The sequence below is a fragment of the Hevea brasiliensis genome, chromosome 9, assembly GCF_030052815.1.
Source record: "Hevea brasiliensis isolate MT/VB/25A 57/8 chromosome 9, ASM3005281v1, whole genome shotgun sequence".
Classification (NCBI taxonomy): domain Eukaryota; kingdom Viridiplantae; phylum Streptophyta; class Magnoliopsida; order Malpighiales; family Euphorbiaceae; genus Hevea; species Hevea brasiliensis.
In genome coordinates, this window is record NC_079501.1 from 1,849,997 (window position 1) to 1,875,036 (window position 25,040).

Genomic DNA, 25,040 nt, shown 5'->3' on the forward strand with positions numbered 1-25,040 from the left:
TCGGTTTTGAAGGGAAAAAATCGATAAAATCGAACAGAACTGAATAGTAATTTTATATATTCAAATCGAATCAAATCGAACTGAATTAATTTTTAAATTAATTTATTTTTATGGGGAATTTATAAATTATATTTAATTATATATATATAAATTGTTAATTTCATTGATTAATGGTTATTGGGTCCAAGCCAAAATCAAAATTAGACCAAATAACTTGAAAATTAAGTCTAAATTAAAAAATTAATCAAAAATCAAAATCGATCGATTTGAACTGAATCGAAATAGAGCGGTTCGGTTCAATTTCTAAAATATGTAATTCGGCTTTCATAATTTAATTCAGTTCAGTTTGGTTTGAACCGAATGCTCACAATGTTCTCTATATAACGGGGATAAGAAAAAGCTTTTGTGAGAGAAGTTAGCATGCAAAAAGCTTGGTTCTATGAGGAGCATGGTCCTAAGGAAGTCCTCAAATTGGGAGACTTCCCAATTCCTTCTCCACTGCACAATCAGCTATTAGTTGAAGTTCGGGCTGCTGCTTTGAATCCTATTGATTCCAAAAGACGTCAAAAACCCTTTTGTCCTTCAGAATTTCCAGTGAGTAGGAATTCATAATAAGAGACATAAATTTAGGGAGAGGTGGGATTGTGGGGTGCTGAGAGAGTGAGATAATCATTGTGAATCCATTTCTTTGAGAATGATACATGTTCAAATAGTACTTTGGTGACATTGCAAGAAATTTGAGAACTTCCTAGAATGTTACTGAATAAGAAGATAACTAGGGCATGCAAAATGAGACCTTTAAAATTTTGTTCTCCTAATGAATCATGCGATTATAACATGTATAATGACTACTGTGCAGGTGGTCCCTGGCTGTGACGTGGCAGGTGTGGTGGTAGCAAAAGGCAGTGGTGTTACAAAATTTTGTATTGGTGATGAGGTTTATGGAAACATTCAAGACTTTAATGCAGAGGGACAACCAAAGCAGCTTGGGACACTGGCAGAGTTCATAGTCGTGGAGGAGAGTTTGGTTGCAAAGAAGCCAAAAAACCTTTCATTTGAAGAGGCTGCTAGCTTGCCACTTGCTGTTCAGACTGCAATTGAAGGTTTCATAACTGCAGATTTTAAAGAGGGGGAGAATATTTTTGTAGTTGGTGGAGGTGGTGGGGTTGGCAGTTTAGTTGTTCAGCTTGCGAAGCATTTATTTGGATCTTCTTATGTTGTTGCTACTTGTAGCACTCCTAAGGTGGAATTTGTCAAAAGTTTGGGAGCTGATGAAGTTGTTGACTACACCAAGACAAGATATGAGGAAATTGAGGAGAAATATGATTATGTTTACGATACAATTGGTATGTTTCCACTTGACCTCGTAGATTGCAGCTTCCATTCTGAGAAAGTGTTTCATATTGAGCTCTTTTTTCTATTAACCTCAACTTTTGCGATGGATGAATCTTAATTCTGTTGATCTGCTAAAACTATTGCATTTTTTTATCATATTAAAATATTAAATGGAGGTATTATTTTAGTATAATTTTGTTTTGTTTCTTTCTGTAAATGTCTCTTAATTTATAATTTGATCTTCAGGCGACTCCAAGAATTCTTTTGTGGTAGCTAAGGATGGCGCACCAATTATTGACATAACCTGGCCGCCCTCAAATCCAAGGGCTGTTTATTCAAGCTTGACAGTTTCAGGGGAAAACCTGGAGAAGCTTGAGCCATTTCTGGAGACTGGCAAACTCAAGGCTGTGATTGATCCTACCGGTCCATATAATTTTATGGATGTAATCCAAGCTTTTGGTTATTTAGAAACTGGAAGAGCCCGCGGAAAGGTTGTTATCTCTTCCTTCCCATCAGAGCACCATCTCCATCCTGCCATATGCGAAAGCAAGAACAATATCTGAGATTTGTATTCGCAGAAGATTCTGTTTTATTGGTGTGAATTTATTCAGGGTTGTTAAAAATAGCAGAAATGAATGTATTGAATATGCCTGTCATAAGTTTTGAGTTTCTGGTTGTTTTCTTGTGTATCAGTGTCTTAATTCTTTTGTTCCTCCTCCATAAGAAATTAATATACTAAGTTATTATTCCTGGTTTTTCATTTATATTTTCTCTTCCTTAATGAGAAGTATGCTTGATTAGAATTAATATCATGATGAATTTGGAACTCCCTGTTGTACAGGGCATTTGATATATATATATATATATATATACACTGTCAAAAGTTAGAATTTCATTTAAAAGAGTCCAATGGACTATTACAAAGATAGAATCAAGCCTTAGACCCATTAAAAAAATAAATAAATAAAACTCAATTTGTTCTTTTTTAACTTTTGGTTGAATTTAATCCAAAGTTTTATTTTATACTCAAATTAACCCAATTGATTAATATATGTCATTTTTTAATATTTAATTATTTTTTAATATTAAAATATTATATAATTATTTAAATAAAAATAAAAATATTATTTTTATTATTCAATATTATTAATTAAACTGAAAATATAAAAAATATCTTTATATTTTAATATAATTAATTAAAATTTTAATTAATTTTAATTATTTAAATGAAAAAATATGATTTTTGTACTTCATGCTTTTAATTTAAAATTAGAAAATTATAATTAAATAAAACTAAAAATATAAAAACATTATTTTTCCATATTATTAATTAATATTAAAAAAGTAAAATATAAAAATAACTAATTATAATTAATTAATTAAGATTAAAAATAATTAATTAAGTAATTAATATTAAAAAATAATTAATTTTAAAAATATTTAAAAAATTAAAAAAAAGGTAACTCACATACCAATGTGGTGAGTGAGTTATACCTTACTCAAAATTGAACTAAATTAGACATAAATTAAAATTTTTAAATTAAATTAAATTAAAATTAAATTAAATTAAATCTTTTCAATAAATATAAGGAGAAAATTAGACTTTATTCTAAAATAAAAAATGCTCACACAACCTAGCTAATAGTGTAGGCCCAAAGCCCACAGTTCCAAAACCCTGGGGTTAAGCTATGTTGGGGTCTCTCGCACAGCGTTGCTTGCCATCATTGATTCTTCACCGTGCCATTTATGCTATTAAGAAAAAGCCCAGCCTCAACGGGCAAATAGAGCAATCACCAGAAGCTAAAAATCGAAGGAAAACTCTGCCACTGGAAGCCATGCAAGGCTAAGATCTAACCATATGAGCATAAAAACCCCATCGTCAAGTGCATCGCCCCAAGCTCCCAAAGATTGAAGCCAAGATCTATCAACAGTGACTTAGAAGCAGAGCTAGCACCAATGTCAGGACCTCGAGATACCATCTTCTCCATAGCTCACAGAGCCATAGTTGCACCAACACACAACCAATTAAGGCATACAAACAAAAAATGCAGATCACAACCTTCATTAGTGTTCCACGAATCTGCAACCAAGTAAAATGGAGATATTTACAATCCAACCTAAGTTAGTGAAGGCAAACTGTTGGAATCCTACATTAGAAAAATATAAAATAAAGGACCAATATGTAATATTAAATTAATTAATCATTTTGATATATAAAATAATTTAATCAACTGATATTCTCTTCAAATTTAACGCAAACCCACGTTAAATTATTTCATTCAACCAACTACAATTGTGATTTTGGCATATTGTTTCAAATTCTATGATATATTCAGCGGCTTTGTTACGAAACTGCCAAAGAGATCCTATCTTCATTTTCTTCTCGTAGAAGAATTGCTAGAGGTTAAATGAAAATTAAATTTACTAAAGTTTATTCGATAAATGTCTAAATTATATGTATTAATTACATAAATTATTTGTCACCATCAAGGGTTGATTAATTCACCATCAGCTATTAATAATAAGTAAATCAACATGACAATTTGAGGTTTGGATTAGCGATTAAGTTTTGTCAGCAACGGTTAGCTTTTAGCATCAAATGTTTATCTTATCAGAGTAATCAAGTAATAATCTATTACCTAGAGGCTATAGACACAATCAACATTGAAATACTCCCTTTTTCCAATTTTTTTTTTAGCACTCTGATAGGAAAATGGACATCCTCTTCACCATCTTCACCTTCACAGCAATCCCAGTTCTTCTAATCTTCATGACTTTCTTGTGCCTCATGCTCAAACTCTACACCGGCAAAGACATAAAAAACCCAAACTACGCACCAGTAAACGGCACAGTGTTTGGCCAGCTTTTTTACTTCAACAACCTCTACGACCACCAAACTGAAGTGGCCCAAAAACAGAGGACTTTTAGGCTTCTTGGTCTTGAGGAGAGCGAACTGTACACCACTGATACGAGAAACATAGAGCATATGTTGAAAACGAATTTCGATAAATATTCCAAAGGGATGTATAATCAAGATATCGTGACTGATCTTTTTGGTGAAGGTATATTCGCTGTTGATGGAGATAAGTGGAGACAACAAAGGAAGCTTGCTAGTTTTGAATTCTCCACGAGAATTCTTAGAGATTTTAGCTGTTCTGTTTTTAGAAGAAATGCTGCTAAACTTGTCAGACTCATGTCCGAGATTGCGATTGCTGAAAGGGTTTTTGATATGCAAGTGAGTCGATGAAATTAGCTCTTTTTTCTTGGGATCATTTTACTTTGTTTAATTAACTAATGATTTGATGACTTTTCTGTTATAATTGGTAGGATGTTCTGATGAGATGCACCTTGGATTCCATATTCAAAGTGGGTTTCGGAGTGGAATTAAATTGCTTGGAGGGTTACAGCAAAGAGGGAACTGCTTTTATGAAGGCCTTCGATGACTCGAATGCCTTGGTCTATTGGCGCTATGTGGATCCATTCTGGAAACTCAAAAGGTATTTCAGTATTGGGTGTGAGGCTTCACTTAAGAAGAATATCAAAATCATCGACGACTTTGTACGCAATCTTATCCGCACCAGAAGAGAGCTGTTTACAGAGCAACGATGTCAGGTTTATTTCTTGCAAATTTCTGATCTTTCTTAATTTGATTTATTAGTTTATGATAAAAAAACTGATCAAATTCCTGATAATTCAAGAATGTCAAAGAGGATATACTATCCAGGTTTTTGTTGGAAAGCGACAAGGATCCAGAGAAAATGAATGATCGTTATCTGAGAGATATTATTCTAAATTTTATGATTGCTGGTAAAGATACTAGTGCAAATACTCTTTCCTGGTTCTTCTATATGCTTTGCAAGAACCCTCTAGTCCAGGAAAAAGTTGCACAAGAAGTGAGAAAGGTCACAGGTAGTAGTCAAGATGATGATACTGAAGTTGAAGATTTCATGGCAAAAATAACTGATACAACACTTGAGCAAATGCATTATCTTCATGCGACATTGACAGAGACCCTGAGGCTATACCCTGCAGTTCCAATAGTAAATTTGCCTCTACTATCCACTATTTATAGTTTCTTAATTTTATGCAAAACCATTAATAATTTAATATTGTTAACATACTTCCTTAATGTACTCAAGGATGGGAGATGTGCAGAAGTAGACGATGTTCTTCCTGATGGGTTTAGGATGAAAAAGGGAGATGGATTGTACTACATGGCCTATGCCATGGGCAGGATGACTTATATTTGGGGAAAGGATGCTGAGGATTTTCGGCCAGAAAGATGGCTCAGCAATGGGATTTTCCAACCTGAATCGCCGTTTAAATTCGTAGCATTTCACGTAATCTCTCTCTCTCTCTCTCTCTCTCTCTCTCTCTCTCTGTTGTTGCAAATATAGTTCATCATACATTACTGCTTAAAATTTTTGGTACCTCGTTTTACATAACTTGCAGGCTGGTCCTCGGATATGTTTGGGAAAAGATTTTGCTTACCGACAGATGAAGATAGTATCAATAGCCCTTCTCCGATTCTTCCGCTTTAAATTGGCTGATGACACCAAAAAAGCAACTTATAGGACTATGTTCACACTTCACATTGATGGTGGTCTCCATCTTCGTGCAATACCGAGGACACGCTTATAAATGTTTGAATATATGAAGCAAATAATCATCACATAAGGTGAACTTTAGCAAAATGAAAGTCGCACTTATACTTCTTTATATATACATGTATATATATATAAAAGATGAGAAGGGGATTCGAACTTGGCACTTTGTCTAAATTGAAAGATACATATATCACCATACTTTTGGGTACTATTTACTAACAAAATTGTCTTCTCTTTCTGTACCCATATCTTGTCCAACCAATTAACCAAATGTTGTCGTGGAAATTGAAAAGCAGGTAAGTTTGAATAAGTGAAAGTAAATTACTACCCTATTATGTTACCGTTTTGCTGTAGTTCAGTAGAATCTTTGCAAATAGACCAAAGACTAGCATGGAGTAACATGGTATTCGAAATAAAATGCACAAAGAGGCACTTGGAGACCTGTTGACATGCAAAGCAGTGCAACTAAGTTATTGCCACAGATAAATGGTTTATTTGCTCACAATAACAGCAGGCTAAAGGAACTGACATGTAGTCTTAACCCATCAACATTCACTACCTTACAACAATATGCACATTGATATTGCAGAAGAAACAATGTCGCTGGACTTTGAAATAAATCAACCAGTTTGCCTGTTCTAACTTAATATGGATGACAATGGAATTTATACTCTATCAAGGACCTATTTTTCACCATTTAATTGACAAAAAAAATTGAAGCACAGCAAACCGCCAATCACAGTCCTCACGCATCACACCCTAAATTAAGATGTGATGGTCCTACAAACATAAAAAGACATTGACATAAGAAGCAATAGGATCCGACCAATTACAACAAATGTGTAGCAGTCACAGTAGGAAGTTGAAGCCCTGGTCTAGAGGTCCATCCTTTGCGTTTCCTGTATTCCTCAATAGCCCGTAACCGAACCCTTTCTTGTGAAGCATCTGGGGCATTCTTCAGAACCTGCAGAAAACAGAAACATCTTAGTCTGAACTACTGTGTTAATAATCTATCATGTAAATATCACGCAACACTTGAGCTACCTTAGGAACAGCAACCAATTTTGGTGGAGCTTGGACAACATCTCCAAATTTTATCTGTTCACGTACAGGAAAGTCCAAATTCTCTTCTGTTTTGGATTTTTGGCGTTTCTTCTTCTTTGCTTCCATATACCTATATCAATTTAAAATGTAAATGTGATCATCCAGATGTTCAAAAAGCATGCCTGAGCTGAGTCTGTGAAAAGGAAGCACTAGAAAGTTTGCATTCTTTTTGGGTAATTCAGGCAAGCAAGTGACTAGACATTCAACTACATTGGATCTGATACATGAATCCCCATATAACCCATTCAAACCAGAGCCACATGCTCCAATGGACCCCTCAAAAGTGCTCTAATTCGCTATTAAATTCTATAAGACTTGTGCCCATAGGTTTACGGTTTCAGCAGATGGCAATTGTAGATACCAAATGAAATCATAATAAACAACCAAATATTACTGCAAAATTCTGGGCAACTATTAGAGACAAACAAGATATAAAAATCAGGTCCAGGCATAGCATTCACAAAAAGAAGACATCATAGAATACTTATGAAAAAATACCATTGGAAGTTACGAACGATAAGCTCAATCTCACTGTAGAAAGATGACCTTTTCAAACCTCTTGTAGTTGGTAATTGGCAGAAAATTGTGATGTCCCTTTTATCTTAAGGACATTATAAATACAAAGACAGGGAAAGTAAATTCTGATAAAAAAGAGCAATTCTGATAAGAAAGAGCTCCACCCATCTATGATAAGATCCCATTAAATGCAAAGGTTCTTAATTGATCGATCTATAGTGAAGACTTCAATGCCAATAAGTGCCACAACATTTTAATGCTTTATACTAGGAATTAGCAGAGCAACATCACTATTATCTGTGGGGATTGGGAAATCCCTGTTTCTAGCTTCTTCTTCATCCAATTTTCCAATCCAGAGGAGACATTTTAGATACACAAGGGTTCAAGTGTAGTGGAGAGATTTTTACTCACTAATAATAGATTCTATGCAATTGATGAAAGGGCAATCTATCGCATAAGAAATTTACATCTCATCTTAGATGCTTACTTTTTCTTGCGCTCCCGCCTTTTCTCACTGGTTTTTGTCTTCTCCATTTCAAACCGAAGATCATCGACTTGCTTTCTCTCTCTCTTTTTCTTTCTCTTTTCATCCTTGCTATCAAGAACAATCTCATCACCATCATCTGTAGGTTCAGGCGTTAAAAGTTTCCCATCGTCACCTTCATCCACGGTAGCTTCTGAGGTAATTGCATCCTCTAGAGGGAATTTCTAGACATATCATACTTGTTATTCATCATCAAAAAGTTCAATCCAAATTCTTTCATTCAGTGAAACGCCTAACGCAGCCTAGAGAAACTCTGAACAGTCTTACAAACATTAAAGCCTGACTGAATCTCTCATTGACGAAGCAAAATACAAGGAATTAGCGCTTACATTTTCTGCATAACCGCCTCCCCGTTTCCTCTTCTCTTTAGCAGAACCTAAAACAAAAAACAAATCGGCATAAAACACTGTTTCTGCGCATATATAAAGATAAAAGGGACGGAGAGAGGGAGAGAACCATCAAGAAGATGAGAAGTGAAGGACATGATCTGGCGAAGTTTGGAGGGAAGAGCGTCGACTTGGGAGGGGTTGGGTGGCGGCGGAAGACGGGTGTGGCCTCCATGCGCCGCCAAGTAGTTCTTCTCTCTCCTTTTTCTTCCTTTCCTTCCCATCTGCACTCCGTTGTCTGTTTCCTTCTGCTAACCCTACTCTCGTTCTTTTTACGCTGATGTTGGTCAAAGGGCACGCAGCTGGCACAGTTCAACTAATCAGATGGTTCATGTTCATTGTCAGTATCCACCGCCAAATACCTCATCAGTCGTCACTGGGACATCGTGGTATTATTATTATTACTACTTTATTTTATTATAAACGAAAATAAAATTTTATAATCATTTTTATAAATCGATACATCTTTTACAAAGTAATTAATTAAAAAAAGTTACTAATTTAATAAAAAAATAATTATCACAAATACTATATGTAATGTAATTGATTAATTTAATTTATTTTAATAAATGAGTAATTTATTTCTGTAATTTTAAAAAAAAATTATTGTCTATAATTTATTTGTTAGATTTTTTCTAATATATATATATATATATTACGTTAAGATATTTTATCTTTGCAATTAACAATTTTACAGCATTAATTTACAAAAATTATATGAGATGAATTATAAAATTTTATTCAATAAATAAAATTACTTTATAATAAAATTAAGTAATTATAAAATTTAATTATAAAACGATGGGAGATAATTATATAAATTAACTTGCATGAAAGGACTGAATAATAAGGACTCACATAATTATTAGATAGATTTAATCTAAACATTATTATATTATTTATATTTATTTATAATTATATAAGGGTATAAATATTATTAAAAATTAAATTTACTGATAAATTAATAAATTAAATTTATTTAATATATATATATATTTATTATTTATATTTTTTCCTCAATATATAATTTTTCCAATTTATTTATAATTTTTTCACCTGCGAGAGCAAAAATCACTAACATAATCAAATTTTATTAAGTTATATTGACAGAGAAATTTCAACTAGGAAAGGCTTTATGTATCCCCACCCAAAAAAAAAAAATTAAAAAGGGTAAATTTTTTTCGTTTTTCACATGTGGAGTTTTTTTTGGTTTTTTGAACATGCATTTTTTTGCAACAACAAGTCCCAAATGGGCAAAAACAATACAAGCCATAAAGGGCATATATAACAAAGCTTCGTAGCCAAATGCACAAAGGTCAAAACTCTTAACCCAGCCCCAAAAATCAGTTTAAACCTATAAACCACTAGCCTTAGGAAATCGTGCAGCCAGCTAGCAAAATCACCAATCGAAAGCACACAGGAAAATAAAACCACCAATGGCACTTGATCAGCCTCATTGGATATCCCAGGCTGGCTGGTGCAGCAACTGAGGACAAAGATAAAGATCGTCAAGGGTAAAACAACAGCACTACCATCAGATCTCCAATATTCAAATCAAAACTCAGTCGCTGCCAGATTAAAGTCTCCAAAACCAATCGACCCTAACATTTCTAGGGAAGAAGATGGCCTGAAATGCAGAGGTCCAAGGAGTTTCAGTTTATTGTAGCCTTGGATCAGCCTGTGCGAAGTAATTCCGGTGGACTCCTCTAAATACCACATTCCCTTTCTACAGAAATATCAATAGTTGGCTATTACTCAATCTACACAGAGAACCAAAGATACGTTCTCACCATGCACAACCCTTGCGCCTTACGCCAAACTTAAAACTATGCATACCGAAACAGGGATAAGAGAGAGCAGCCTTATGCCTGATTGTATAAACCAACATCAATCACCTCCCCTGCCTCGAAAGGCAGGAAAAGTTAGAAGAAAATCTCCTCGGCGATTACGAGAGAAAAAAGCTAGGCAACCAAATGAGAGAAATTTCTCTCTACCAACAAGAGAGATTTTTCCTTCAACACATGTGAAGGAGTTAATATGTTATTAATTTGGATAGAGTATAAAAGAAAAGAGAGTTAGCATTTTATTAATTTGGATGGGATTTAAGAAAAGACAGGAAAATTTTGTAAAGTCTAATTTTATGGCCATCCAATAAAATAAAAGTTAAATATTTTTATTAAGAGATTCAAGTAGGCACTGTTGTATAAAATTCTGAATTGCAACTGCTGGTTCTAATTGAACATATTCAGTTTTGACATTCTAAAAAAAAAAAATATTCAGTTTTGGTACAAGACAATTAATTTTATACGGTGGAACGACTACATGTACAAATGATATACTACAAGACTAAATTCACTATATCAAAAAGAAACACAAAAAAAAAATGAAGGCAAAAAATGGACAGCTCAAGTGCTTAGATTCGCATCATCAATCTCAATGGCCGCAAACTACAACTCAATTGAATAAAAAACCGTAACTACCAGTGGAAACAAGACACTTATGAACAGAATGTTGTTCCACTGGTCAAATACATATGTTACACCCACACGCTGTGAACTGTAAGTTCAGCAATTGATTTGGTACCTGCACTGGAGTAATCCATTCCGTCGTGTACATTCTATTGATGTCCTGGTAGTATTGCGCATCTCCTGTAATCCTTCTTCAACTAATCAAACCGCAGCGGCCTAAACCTATGACTTTATAAGGGGCCTCAGCCCTTCCCCTTCCCAACCAAGTTTGAGCATTTGATCTACCACTTTCAAGCTCAACTGCGAGAAGAAATTGGATCTAGTCATGATAAGGTTTACTTCATAATAAGCATTTCAATCACGATATCAGCTCCTTAACCATCATGAATTATTTTACGAGTTATTACCATCATCACAACATTTTCTATAAAACTACACTTTGTTTTGAGCAAGTTTAAGAACACAAAAGATAGCCAGGCATGTTGAAGAATACTACTATTTTATATCAGCCAGAAAAGATCAATCGACAATGGCCATTTAATACAAGCAAAAGCAAGCTATGAACATAATCAAATCAAATATTTGCATGGAGATGCATAGCACATACTTGTCCTAACTGGACTGAAAAACATTGCAGATGATAAATCAAAGAATCATTAACTGGTTAAAAATCCCGAATATTAAGGTCAAAAAAAGAAATTCAACTTACAGCTGGATCAGTGAAGATTATCAACTGCTTATCTGCAGTTGACACCAACAGATTTGTGTTATCGTTGTTTAAAGCCAGAGCTGTTATATCTTGGCCTTCTTCAAGCTTCAATACATGAAATACCTGGAGTATCATGCATTTCAGGACTGTTAGTAAAGCATCACCAATTAATAGTAAGGCCTAGCGGTTCCATGGTTAAAGAAGTGTATAATTCATTTCCCAACTCACAGCTGCACTACATTGAACATGTTTCATCATATGATAGTTAAAAAGTAATCACTACTAGCTGTAACATGTAGCATGATAAAAATGCGTGTCAATTACATAATAATCCTTTGATTTTCATACCTTCAGCGTAAGCAGATCCAAGAAACATACTGAGGGGCTAGGCACATCCAATCTGTTCTCCTCCCCAGTTTTCTCGGATTCCAGTTCAAAATCCTCAGCTCCTGGTTTCTTTATACTGAAATTATTATTACAGTTACACGTGTTCATTCCAATCAAAGCACTCTTCCCATCAACAGAAATTTCTATGCAACTGACAATGCTAGAGAAAGGAAGTTGCGCTCTAGCAATTGGTACCCCATTAAGAGTAAAGGTACATAGAGTATGTTGAGATTTGTTCCAAGTCAACACAACCCCCTCAGATGAAAGGCTAACAGCATGGGCCTCAATATCAACCAGTCTTCTGATCAAGCGACCGCTTCTCACAGAATGCAATAGAACATCAGATGAAAGAGAGCAGGAAACAACAATCCCAAGATCTGAACTGACACAACAACATAGTATTTCTCTGTGGTGACCCCGAAGGACATGTATTGGACCCTCAATACGATGCCTCCTGCTTTTGTCTGCAAAGACATTTGCTGCAGTACTACTGGTTGAAGTTGGAGTGCCTGCACCTGAGGAAGGTTCTGACATACTGCTCGAATGTGATGTAAATGCCCTATGTATCTTCCAGAGTAATACAGTAGTGTCCCGTGATCCTGTGACAAGATAGTTGCTATCTGGGGAAAGAGCAATGCAAGTGACAGGAGCACAGTGCCCAATGGCTGTTTCTAGGGTTTTGGCTCCATCTGATGACACTAGCTTTATACTATTATCCACATGCCCACCTAGGTACACAAATGTATGGAAAATGGATATTAATTTATTGAGAAAATACATGACCAAATATGAAAAGCAGGCTGTTGAGTATGCTGGAAAGCCCAAAAAATGTAGGTAGAAAGGAGGGAAGAAAAGAAGAAGAAGAAGAAGAAGATTATGATTACACTGTCGAAACTATAACCTATATAAGTATATGCTTGAACGTTGACTAGAACTGTCAAGATTTCCCTTCGGTACCTTCTTTTACCTTCTCAGGAAGCAAACCAAGGATAACTGTTTACTTCAAGTTAATTAAAAAAGATTTTACAGAAACACACAAAAAACAAAGAATTTTTTCCTGTTCTGTTCGAGAGAGAAAGAGAAAGAGGGTTAGTCCTCTTCTAAGGTAAACAAAAAACATTAAGGGTAAAAAGTATACAGTTTTGAAATAGATCTCCCCCTCCATCCTCCAGAATACATGTTTGCCCAACAATCAAGGGATAAATATTTTCAACCAACACATGAAGGTCAGGAGAGAGCAAACCATTATTCTGTTAAAGAGTTTTACAAACCCTAAAACTAATGCTATCAGTTTTGCAACATAATCAATTCTCCAAGTTTCAATTAAGTATTTCCATTATTAGCTCTTATTGTTAACAGGTTTGATTTACTTGGAATGTTCAAAATTCAAATCATTGTGGATTTTCTCTTGGCCATGTCTCCTTGCAATTTGATCTGAATGGGACAACATACAAGGTAAAAGGCAAAGAAGTAATGCCCACAAATACACAAAGGGCTAAATGACAGCACCAGGTTGGTTCTCACGTGATCTGTTCACATACCTCATAGCCATAGATTCTTTACCAGTCCCCAAATCCTGATTGTCTTTATTGATTCCAATGGCTACCCCATAATCCAAAACGTGCTACCTCACCCTTTGGCTTTTGAAAATTCACCAGAGCATCACTTAAGCCTTCCACCACTATAATATGTCAACACTGGAGCTTTATTCAATCCCTCCTACATGTTTTGCATCACAAAGTCTCCAATAGTATAACGTCAATTATCAACAATCTAATTCCTATTTTTGAATCCAGACACCACATAATAAAATACACAAACTTGATTGCAAATTGGCCACTAGCTCATCGGTAGATGCTTACTCCATCGTGGAAGCAACAAAGTATTCAAATATCAGGTTCCCCTCCTTCAGAAAATGTTGCCGAGAGGTAGAGAAATCACTTTGTGACCAAAGAGTTGCAACAAGTCCAACTTTAATTACTACTTTCTCTTTTCTGAGTTAAATTTCTGCAGCCTTAAAATAATTTCTTGCCTTTCCATTAAAAGTTAAGTACAAATTGATAAACAGACACATTTGAGTAATCGCCACCCAGCCAGGAAAAGGGGATTGTAGTTTTTGAAGTACTCGAAACAATCTGAAGTACGCTTAGGTATTTGACCACAATATATTGCAATTAAAGGGTCCTCCTTAAATCCTAAAATTAGATTCTTGAGATTTCTTAGAACTTTTAGAAGGGAAAGAAAGCACTTTACAATCTAGTTATGTCAAGGACTGATCATGAATAAATTGAATGCTTACCAGTGATGATTTCTTTATCTATTGTGATGGAAACAACAGCTGTACTTCTGATTCCAGATGCAGCAAATGCTATTGCCTGGGGGAAATGCCACTCATCAGTACCTGACCCAGCTGGCCCTTTGAATATGCGCATGAATGTTCCACTGGCAGAACTAGCTGCAGCTTTTCCATGTTGAAAAAGGAAAGGTGCACCCTGCCCATCTGGGGTGTTGGGTTGCCACTTATGCTGTGCAACATGTGCCGCTGGTGCATTTATATCAGCGATTATAACGGTATCCAAATGTGCATGAATGGCAGCAGCAGGTAGATTGCAGCGCTCAGGGCCTGGAACAGCATATGGTTTGACTTCTTTTGGGTTTCGAAATATAGTCTGACATGAAAATTATGTCAGGGTACTGTGCCATAAATTAATCCTCTTCCATAAACAAGATAATAGGAAGTTGCAACCTCTAGTTATTATATAAAGAGTCAATGAAAAAGGAGCTTAAATTTTTATCAAAAAGCACCATAAGTTTTGTAAGACATTACAACATCCACACCACAACTAAGGGATGGATCAGCTGTAAATGCCTTCCCAATTCTTTGGTCTCTCATTATAGTCAAGGGAAATTCTGTCATTAAGTTTTCAAGCAATACTATCCATAATAGCAAACTACACCACACTATATTTAGGCAACGGAAGGATGAGTTGAACATGTGCAAATCCAAATGCACATAGAAATGCATGTATCCAAAAGCTTTATCAGGCAGGAAAGCATAAAAGTTTAGCTAAGATCAGACCTGCAAATGGAGAACATCAGCTAATGGCTTCTTCTTCAAGTGAGGAACAGTCAGAAGTTGGGATGGGGTCTGTCCAAAGTATGCAATCTGGTCTTGTGTAGCTCGTTGTTGTACCTTTTGTGGATAGATACAAAGAACATGAAAACAAGGAACAATACCATAAGGGTCCATTCAAATAAGTGAGCATTTCAAATAAAGGTAGATTTTTTGAGTTTCAAGTGAAAAAAATTATTATACCAGTACAAAGTCAAATTCAAATTCCCCTTCATTGGAAATCCTTATCCATCCAAATGAATCCTAAATTAAAACACTTGTAGAATAACAGAGAAAACTTACTGGATCTGAGATCTTATCTATATCTACTGTCCCTTCATAGGTAATGTAAAAGAAAACATTATTTGCCAGTATAGCTTCTTTACCACGTTGCTTATACCTGCATAATCCAACTCATCAAACATTTGAAATGAAAAGGACAGTAACTAATTATCCTTGTCCATATAATAACTGGCTCAGATTGAAAATAACAAAACAAAGACAAGAATGGAACATGAGTGATGAACAGTATTATAATTATGCAGAAACATACCCAAATATGAGATCAATCCATTCATGCAAATGCTCAGATACATGCTCACTCTCAAGAGCCATCCGATGCTTATGGATGAAATCAACTGGGTTTTCAGCCCAAGGAGGAAGTTTGACAGAATCTGAAAAATTAAATGTTATAAAACTGATAACTTTAAAGATATCTGTTACTGGGACCATGTTTCGTTTATGAAATTGAAAATAGTTTGAAAAACATACTAAGCTTTTCTCCTAATTGCGTCATGCCAAAGTCAACTGAATTTTCATTGGTTAAGATCTCAGGGAGATAAAACAACTCAGGAACCTAAGACAGCCAAACACACATACAACCGTCAAAGTGCAAATGATTAGAAAGATACAAGAAGAATAGTTAGGGGATAGTAAAATGAAGCAGTGCCTTCATGTTAATTATCAGACATACCAGTTCCTTCACATCACTCATGTCCTCAAGAACTCCATTCCAAGTAGCAGAAATATCTGAAAACATCCGGTCTGCATGATCAAATTTTCCACCTTGCAGTTTTATTGAAAGAGTTGTATATGGTTCTACTCTAACAAGATAATATAATACCTGTGACAGAAATATGAGTAATTAGCATAAGATAATACCAAAATGGCTACATTTTACACCTGACAATAATTTGAGAGAACACGTTCAATTATCATTTAAATTATTTGTAAACAAAAACAAAAAATAAAGCATACCAAAAAATATATAATCCAAACAACACTGTTATGATATAGGAACCCATAACAGCAAGATCTCAAGTAACAGAAAGACTAGAAATAAAGCGGAGAAAGAAATAAAGTTTTGGGAAGAAGAGAACAGAGAGGATGAGAAAGAAATTGAATAGATTCTTGATATTTTTCAGAATGCCCTTCTTCAGTTACAAATACAATAGTTGTTATTTACACAGCTAACAGCCCTTCCTATATCTGTCCCCGCAAAATATAACTTCCCTAACAACTTTCGGTTCTTCAGCTAAGTACCACAGACCACCCTATAATTTCATTGCTTTCACATACAATCACAGCCCCTTGTTCGCCTTATTAGTCATAACATTGCCCACTTCTTGGAATCATTCTTGTCCTCAAGAATGAATAGTGGAAGCTGCAATATAACACTGAAATTGTTGCCTCCATATCCAGAAAATTACCAGAAATATTCAGCAGCAAAAGAATATTTCGTCAACTTCAATTTTTCAAAGAAATAAACTTTTTAAAATTTTAATTAATGATATTCATCAACTTTGTAAGACCAATTGCATAAATGTATAACTGCTACACAATCGGCAACTTTAGATGATAAAATGCAACAGGAACTTACTGTCCCAGCACTTGAGTAATGAGAACCATAATGGAACTTCGGGATGACAGGATCATCGAAGCTAGAATACCTCTCCTGAAATTTTTTTAGCCGATCAAGATTCAATGCACCAACAGGCTGCAAATACACAAGGCACTGTATTGACAATAGCAAAAGGGACAATGTACAGTAAGTGAAAAAAAAATTCCAATTATTCTACCTTTGAAAGATCTCGATATGAAGAAGGATCAGAAAGATCCAAACTCTTTGAACAGTAATCAGAAAGAATCCAAGGGAAGACTGGATACTGTAAGAAAACAAAAAGAATTTAGCAGCAAATGCAGAAAAATTCCACTCGCAAAGAGTAGTTACCTGTGAAACCCACCTGAGTTATGTCATTATAACTACGCCCAGCCAGAGTATTAAGCTGCATTAGATATTCAAAATTGCTGATCTGCATAATGGTTATATTGTACTGGTTAAAATTCACAATTTAGGGGAAATGAGCATTTTAGTCACAACTGTAAGTGAGATTGAAGAAACAACTGAAATTCATTTTATACCTCCCACCTAGCCCAGCGTTCCATAAGTTGAGTTCTCTTCAGAAGTTGTTCAGGTCTCTACAGTGGAAAATAAATTACACACTTAAAAGTAACATCAAAGACTTGTGAATAGCCAGCTTAAGTCCCAAACACATACAAACACCCCAATGTGCACACAAGCACATGAATAATGAGTTAAGTTGTTGAAGGAATATACAAGTCAAAAGACAAGCAGCAAACCTGAGTTGCTAGATAAATATTGTTCAAATGAGGAGGACGTAATTGTACAATTGCTCGATAAGCATTTCTTCGCCCCTCAGTACTCTGGGAATCAACATTTTAATCCACAAAGAAAGGTTTGCGGTCAGACTATTTATATAAGCAACAAAGTGACAAGTAGTCAGGCTTATTTCATAATGTACCCCAAAATCAAAGAAGAAATTTGATCGGTCAACCATAAAAAGTTCCAGAGCACTTCTTCTAAGAAGATATCTGTGACAAAGACAAACCAGTACAAAAGGAAAATCAAAAAAAAAAAAAAAAAAATGACAACAGAACCTGAAACAATGAAATTAAGATACAAAATAACAATTACCATGAACACAATAAAACAAAATGACAATTTATCCAAATGAAGGGCAATGAATTACAAGAAGAAGAAGAAGAAGATGAAGAAAGAACTTTCAAAAATATAATAAGGGACCATCATTGCTATGTACTAACTATCTAAGGCATTGCTCAAAACCATTCCACCTCCAACAAACATTGCTAAAACTATGACAGCATACTCTGATTACAGATGGGTGAAAAAATGACTGGCAAACCCTCTATGAAATGCTCCAGTGAAGTCCATTATGACACCCACTTTGCATTAAAAAAGTAGCTCTCTCTAAATAGCACTTGCTTCTCGGGGTGGATTGCAATCCAAACTATGAATCCAGAACCAAACCAAATATTGTATTATCCAATGTCAGGACAGGCGTTAAAATCAAACCAACCAACAAATGGCCTACTGCACTCGATCAACCCATTTCTGCTGGTAGTAAAAAAGAAAGAATAATTTCTGCAGTTATGTAAAACCAAATATTATTCTCATCTCTTTTACTGAAGTTCAGCTTTCCCATTATGAATCATCGTAAATCTGCAAATTTACAATTTCATTCCTACTTCAAACAAACTAAGGCACTGGACATATTATCAAAATGTAAGACTCAAATTGTTTAAATGAGAAAACTACTAAAGAAATGCAACCCCAATTAAACTAATAAAAGCTGTAAGAACTTTACCTTCGGCTATAAATCTGATGGAGGGAAGACATCAACCAGCTGCGATCTTTTTCTTCGTCCCTTGATTCAGAAGATTCCATTCCATCCACAGCGTTGCTTTCAGTGGTATCAACTATAAAATTTATTCTCCTAGTTGTTACCTGAAAGAAATAATTGGTTCCCGTGATCAGTAATAATTGGTCACATTAAAATGGCAAAGAATCACTTTCCAAATCTCGTGTTCTAGAACAGGAATCAAGCAAAGTTCTCCCATTTACATTCAATCTGTTGAAAAAGACCAAACTGTTTAGGTCCCACTGTTATTAAGCAGAAAAGATCAAACTGAATAATGAGTGCAAAACTGGTTTACTTACTAAGCATAAGAGGATTATCAACCCAAATCAGAATAGGATTTGTAACATGTAAGCTAAATTTTTCAAATCAGATAATCAGAATCCATTTGCCACTCATTTGAAACCCATGGAGTTGTCGCAGTGGCAATGTAGGAGTAACAGTGGTGGGTATTTTATCCCTCACCATTTAAACATTAATAGGGTAAAATGAATGGGTTAGGGTTAATTGGAATTAAACGGGTATGGATGCCTGCATAAACTTAAAATGGGTGACAAATGGGTATACGGGTCATTTGCAACCCATACAAACCCAAACATTTGCCACCCAACACCATGATCCTCCACAATAATTGTTGTCTCCACTCTTAGTTATGACCAAGACGCTTGCAAAATGAACCATCCCATGTTTTAAAAAAAAAAAAAAAAAAAGATTTCCAAGTCTATATGTTTGCAAAATTTTGATAATCAAGCAAGCTCTTCATGGATAAATAACTTGACAAGTTTTCACTCATTTGGTTCGGGAAGCATCTTTTTTTTTTTTTTTTATTTGATGAGGGAACCACTATAAAATTTCATTACATGAATGTCATACAATGAATAAAGTAAGACAAAGTGAACAAAAAGCAATGCATGCATAAAAGGAAGATTTTCATTGCGCTTAAGAAACTTACTTGAAATGTTCCTCGCATAACCATTAAGGGCCGGACCATAGATGATGGAAGCTCAAGAACAATCCTTTCATTAAGGTCACTAGGAACATATCCTTGTGCAACTGCTGATGTACTTTCTAAATCTTGGTCGCCACCATGTTGAGCATCACCTGATTCTGCAGATGGCTCCAGGTTTTCATCAGTTGCTCCTGATGGTCTTGGCTGGCTCACTTCACTCAGTTCTGTTTCATAGGCGCTACCATCTAAAACATTAATTTCTGTATGTTCATCATCCTCAGTTATTCCCTCCATTGAGATTGCTTCTGCTGCCAGAACAGGAACATTCCCTTGATCATTCTTCCTCTCAATTTGATCCTCATAATTAGCAGCAGCACCAAAATGATCAGACCCCCTATAATTCCTCTTCAAAAATCTTCTCATTCTTGAAGAACTTTCCATAAAGTCTAGCTTCCAAAAGACCTACATGTCGTTACATTTTTAAGAAAAGCTCCTCAAGATAATGCATAAGAATTTATTTAGAGAAAAATTAAGATATGATACAATAAGCTTTGCTTTCTCTGTACATACACGTTTGGGACTGCACAAGTGGCCCCCAAGTGGCCCAAAAAGACACTTCATCTCTATCAAGCAACGGATAAGTTTCCGCCATGCACGAATACCACTAGATAAATGATGTCGAGCTGTTACATCGGCTTGAGCACGCCTATCAACCTAGAAAATTATATATAGAAATAAGTGATTCTATCATGTCACCATGGTAAGTAATTACAGAATGAGACAAACATTATTCAAACCTCTGATCGCTGCATGTTTCTAGCTAAAGCAAAACATGCAACAAGGACTGCTATAAATTTATAAGATAGAGCATTGAAATCTTTCGCATAGACTGATCTTGTGTCAAATGGCTGCATACATTCCATCCAGGAAACTCCCATGGCTTCAGTAGTATTCCATCTCTTCACACGCTCCATGTCACTTGCATTTCTTCGCTGGGCAGATGTGGCCATTGCAACTGCACTAAGGCCCCTTCCAGAACCAATCTTAGCATTACGTTCCAGATCACGTGCTGCTGCCAATGCTGCAGCTTTTGCAGCAGCCTTATCCTTTGGAATATTTGGTGTTTTGTTGGTCATCTCTAAAGGTTTTTGGAAGCTTGAAAAGGTATGTAGTCTAGATGATTTCCGCTCAAGCAAGGAAGAGTCACGCTTAAGTTGTGTGTTAGTTGCTGGAGATGAGGTTTCCCCACCTGCAGCACCAGCAGCAATCATTGCCAATGCCATAGCAGCTGGTGGTGAAGCAAATGCAGCTGCCCAAGCTGGAGAGATCATGGAGAGAGCAGCCTAAAAGAAAGAAAGTTGAAATGTTCAAAAAAACAAATATAGAAACACTATTGACACTATAAGAAATTGTCTGATAGTGAGAAATTAACTTGCTTCCAAAGTTTGCAATAAGAGGCAACTTAATGGCATGGCTACCAAATTGAAAGGAAAAAATGCATGGGGGGCAAACATACAATCCTCCACTGCACTTCTTTAGCATTTAGGTCCCTGGTTATATTTATTCCAGAAAAGTGTGATAACAACAATAAATAAAATGCAAACTTGACTATTGCTGTGTTAAGAAAGAAATTAGGCCACTGCAGATTATCTATCAGCTTTAAAGCATAACATTAAATGTACACTGTGTGTGTATCCACCCACCAAGACATGCTTTAATAAATACAGCGGCGAATACCTCTCCTTTCTTCTCTGATTTTGTATCATGCGGACCTATAAGCACCTTAAAATATTAAGTCCTATACTAATAAACAAGCACATAACTCAATCACCATTCTGGGATATGAGAGCAATAAATTGGTCCCAATTCAATCACCATTCTGGGACATGGGATCAATAAATTGGTATTAAGATGATATGAAAAGATTTAAGGCAACATTCCATGCATTCAGCCTTACATGCAATATAACCCCAACTTCCCAAGGGCAAAGCATTAGATGGTTCAGGCCAAATGAACATGAAATGATGTTAAACTAGCAAAATAGCAAAAGAATCAGCATATATCCATAGAAAAAATTTTTACCATTGTAATTGAGGTATTTTTCATACATACAAAGGTGTAGACTTCCTCATTAAAAAGACTTCTATAACACTCCTCCTCAAGTTGGAGTATAGATGTTAATCATGCCCAACTTGTTACAGATGTAGTCAACCCGAGCTCCACTTATAGCTTTTGTAGACAAATCTCCTAGTTGGTCTCCAGTTTTGTTGTGTTGTGTTGAGATAATCCCTTGTTGAAGCTTTTCCCAGACAAAATGACAATCAATTTCAATATGCTTGGTCCGTTCATTGAACACAGGATTAGAAGCAATATGGATAGCAGCTTGATTATTACACCATAAACGCGCAGGCAAAGAGGTCTTAAGGCCAACCTCATCTAATAACTGAAGTATCCATACTATTTCACACATTGATTGTGCCATAACTCAATATTCCAATTTAGCACTAGATCGCGAGACTACGCTCTGTTTCTTACTTCTCCATGTCACCAAATTACCTCTAACAAAAACACAATATCCAGTAGTTGATCTTCTATCAGCCTTAGAACTTGCCCAATCTACATCTAAAAAGCATTCAACATTCAAATGCCCATGATTATATAATAAGCCTCGCCCTGGAGCTCCCTTCAAATAACACAAAATTTATCCCAAAACTTCCCAATGAGCAGACATTGGAGAAGACATAAACCGACTTACCACACTGACTGAGTATGCAATATCAGGACGAGTTATTGTAAGGTAGTTCAATTTACCTATCAACCTCCTGTATTTTTCTGAATCCTCAAATAGTTTACCATCCTCTGCTCCAAGTTGGAGATTCGGGGTCATTGGTGCATTGTAGGGCTTAGCGCCTAATTTTCCAGTTTCTATCAGTAGATCAAGAACATACTTCCGTTGAGACAAGAAGATACCTTTCTTACTTCTCATAACTTCAATACCCAAGAAATATTTGAGTAGGCCTAAATCTTTTGTTTGAAACTGGGTCTGAAGGAAGTGTTTAAGAGATGAAATGCCTACAGAATTACTTACAGTGATAACAACATCATCAACATACACTACCAGTAGAATTAGGCCAACCTTAGACTACCTATAGAATACCGAATGATTGCACTTACTCTTTTGCATACCAAAATCTTGTACTAATTCACTAAATCTCTCAAACCAAGCCCGAGGACTTTGTTTCAAGCCATAAAGAGACTTTCGAAGTTTGCAAACTTTACCCAACTCCCCCCGAGCAGCAAACCCTGGTGGTTACTCCATGTATACCTTATCTTGGAGATCACCATGAAGGAAGGCATTCTTTATATCTAATTGGTGCAAAGGCTAATCATGTGTAGCTGCTAAGGAGATGAGCAATCGAACTGAAGCTAGTTTAGCTACAGGAGAAAAAGTATCAGAGTAATCTACCACATATGTTGGAACATATCCTTTGGCTATAAGACGTGCTTTTAATCTGGCTATAGAACCATCAGGATTCGTCTTTACCAAAAAAACCCATTTGCACCCAATAGCCTTTTTACCAATGGGAAAAGGCACCAGTTCCCATATATCATTTGTATCTAAGGCCTCTATTTCCTCTTTCATAACGGCACACCAACCAGGATGAGATAATGCCTCAATGACCGTTTTAGAGGTTTTTATAGAATCTAAAGAGGTAACAAAACATCAAGAAGAAGAAGACAAATGATTATAAGAAACAAAAGAAGAAATAGGGTAAGTATATGTATGTTTACTTTTGCGAAGAGCAATGGGAAAATCTAAAATAGGATCATGATCAGTGGTAGTAATTGGATCTTCCGATGACTAAGATGGTGGAGGATCTAAGTTTGGAGTCTGCAATCTCCTTAAATAAACATGAATAACAGGTGGTTGGACTGAGACAGGGACAGGGTCAGAGGAGTAGGAAGAGAAGATTGTGTTTGTTTAGCAGTGTAGACTAAAAGGTCATCATCCTCCCCCTGATTCTCATACACAGATGTTTGAGAAAATAATGGAGTAGACCCCAAAATGTAACATCAGCAGAAATAATATAATGATTAAGAGTTGAAGAAAAACACTTGTATCCTTTTTGGAGCCACAAGTATCCAAGGAAAACACACTTAAGAGACTTTGGATCCAATTTAAAAACTTATAGTTGAACAATTCGCACAAAACAAGTACAACCAAAGATCCAGAGTTCAACAGGAAACAATGATTTAGATGGAAATAAAATAGTATAAGGAATGTCTCCATCAAGGACAGAAGATGGCATGCGATTGATCAAAAAACATGCTGTAAAAACTGCATCGGCCCAAAAATATTTAGGTACCTTCATTTGGAAAAGAAGTGCCCTAGCTACCTCAAGAAGATGTCGATTTTTTCTTTTGTCAGCACCATTTTGAGATGGTGTATCAACACAAGAAGACTGGTGAAGAATACCATTCTGAGTCCTATAGTTCTGAAAGTGCTCGGAAAAATATTCTTTAGCATTATAACTTCTTAGCATACGTACAAAAGTATTAAACTGAGTTTTAATTTCAATACAAAAAGTATTAAAGATAGAAAATAACTAAGAATGATTCTTCACTAAATATAACCATATAACACGAGAGTAATCATCCACAAAAGTAACAAAATATCTAACTCCAAGTTTAGAAGTAATGGAACATAAACCCCAAATATCAGAATGAACTAATTCAAAAAGGGACGAAGCCCGTTTATTGACTCTAGGCACAGAAGGTAAACGATGATGCTTAGTAAACTGACATGACTCACATTCTAGTACTGACATGACTCACATTCTAGTACTGACAAAGACTGAAACTGAGGACATAATTTCTTCAAGGTAGATAAAGAAGGATGGCCCAATCTACAATGAACTTCAAGAGGAGTTAAGGTACTATAGGGAGCAATAGATCGCGGTTCACATTTATCAAGGATCGAGAGACCACTGACTCATGCCCTTTACCAATAATCTACATCATCGTAAGATCCTGAAACAAACAATAGTCAGGAAAAAAGAAAATAGAATAATTTAAGTTTCGAGTGAGTTTACAAACAGATAGTAAATTAAAAGAGAAGTTAGGTAGACATAAGACAGATGACAAAGATACGGATGTGGTTAGATTCATAGTTCCAGAACCAATGA

At 35.5% G+C, this 25,040-nt stretch overlaps 4 protein-coding genes across 5 annotated transcripts in view; 2 read left to right on the top strand and 2 right to left on the bottom strand.

Annotated features, from left to right (window-relative positions):
* The first annotated feature begins 356 nt into the window (after positions 1–356).
* On the top strand, positions 357–2,093 carry LOC110656252 (2-methylene-furan-3-one reductase). The gene is made up of 3 exons (XM_021812895.2): positions 357–594; positions 860–1,346; positions 1,582–2,093. The coding sequence occupies exons 1-3, from the start codon at positions 421–423 to the stop codon at positions 1,896–1,898; spliced, it is 978 nt and encodes a 325-aa protein (XP_021668587.1). The 5' UTR covers positions 357–420; the 3' UTR covers positions 1,899–2,093.
* A 1,790-nt stretch (positions 2,094–3,883) lies between these two features.
* LOC110656253 (cytochrome P450 704C1) lies at positions 3,884–6,166 on the top strand. Its single transcript, XM_021812896.2, has 5 exons — positions 3,884–4,570; positions 4,663–4,947; positions 5,034–5,375; positions 5,475–5,675; positions 5,788–6,166. The coding sequence occupies exons 1-5, from the start codon at positions 4,049–4,051 to the stop codon at positions 5,974–5,976; spliced, it is 1,539 nt and encodes a 512-aa protein (XP_021668588.2). The 5' UTR covers positions 3,884–4,048; the 3' UTR covers positions 5,977–6,166.
* A 292-nt stretch (positions 6,167–6,458) lies between these two features.
* LOC110656254 (uncharacterized) lies at positions 6,459–8,804 on the bottom strand. The gene is made up of 5 exons (XM_021812897.2): positions 8,563–8,804; positions 8,436–8,482; positions 8,050–8,270; positions 6,987–7,116; positions 6,459–6,906 (listed from the first exon to the last, which is right to left on the bottom strand). Exons 1-5 carry the CDS (start codon positions 8,714–8,716, stop codon positions 6,772–6,774), a joined length of 687 nt encoding a protein of 228 aa, XP_021668589.2. The 5' UTR covers positions 8,717–8,804; the 3' UTR covers positions 6,459–6,771.
* Positions 8,805–10,691: 1,887 nt separating this feature from the next.
* Positions 10,692–25,040, bottom strand: part of LOC110656255 (BEACH domain-containing protein C2) — a 31,870-nt gene continuing 17,521 nt past the window's right edge. For both annotated transcript variants that reach the window (XM_058152351.1, XM_021812898.2), the window contains 19 exons: positions 20,652–21,197; positions 20,425–20,568; positions 19,858–20,316; positions 18,855–18,994; positions 17,991–18,060; positions 17,809–17,892; positions 17,590–17,646; positions 17,412–17,480; positions 17,247–17,333; positions 17,048–17,164; positions 16,142–16,291; positions 15,940–16,024; positions 15,722–15,842; positions 15,472–15,568; positions 15,136–15,249; positions 14,356–14,725; positions 12,018–12,784; positions 11,670–11,792; positions 10,692–11,260 (listed from right to left, as the gene is read on the bottom strand). In XM_058152351.1, the coding sequence (XP_058008334.1) occupies positions 11,183–11,260; positions 11,670–11,792; positions 12,018–12,784; positions 14,356–14,725; positions 15,136–15,249; positions 15,472–15,568; positions 15,722–15,842; positions 15,940–16,024; positions 16,142–16,291; positions 17,048–17,164; positions 17,247–17,333; positions 17,412–17,480; positions 17,590–17,646; positions 17,809–17,892; positions 17,991–18,060; positions 18,855–18,994; positions 19,858–20,316; positions 20,425–20,568; positions 20,652–21,197 (3,678 nt within the window). In that variant the 3' untranslated portion in view covers positions 10,692–11,182. The remainder of the gene's footprint in view (positions 11,261–11,669; positions 11,793–12,017; positions 12,785–14,355; positions 14,726–15,135; positions 15,250–15,471; positions 15,569–15,721; positions 15,843–15,939; positions 16,025–16,141; positions 16,292–17,047; positions 17,165–17,246; positions 17,334–17,411; positions 17,481–17,589; positions 17,647–17,808; positions 17,893–17,990; positions 18,061–18,854; positions 18,995–19,857; positions 20,317–20,424; positions 20,569–20,651; positions 21,198–25,040) is intronic.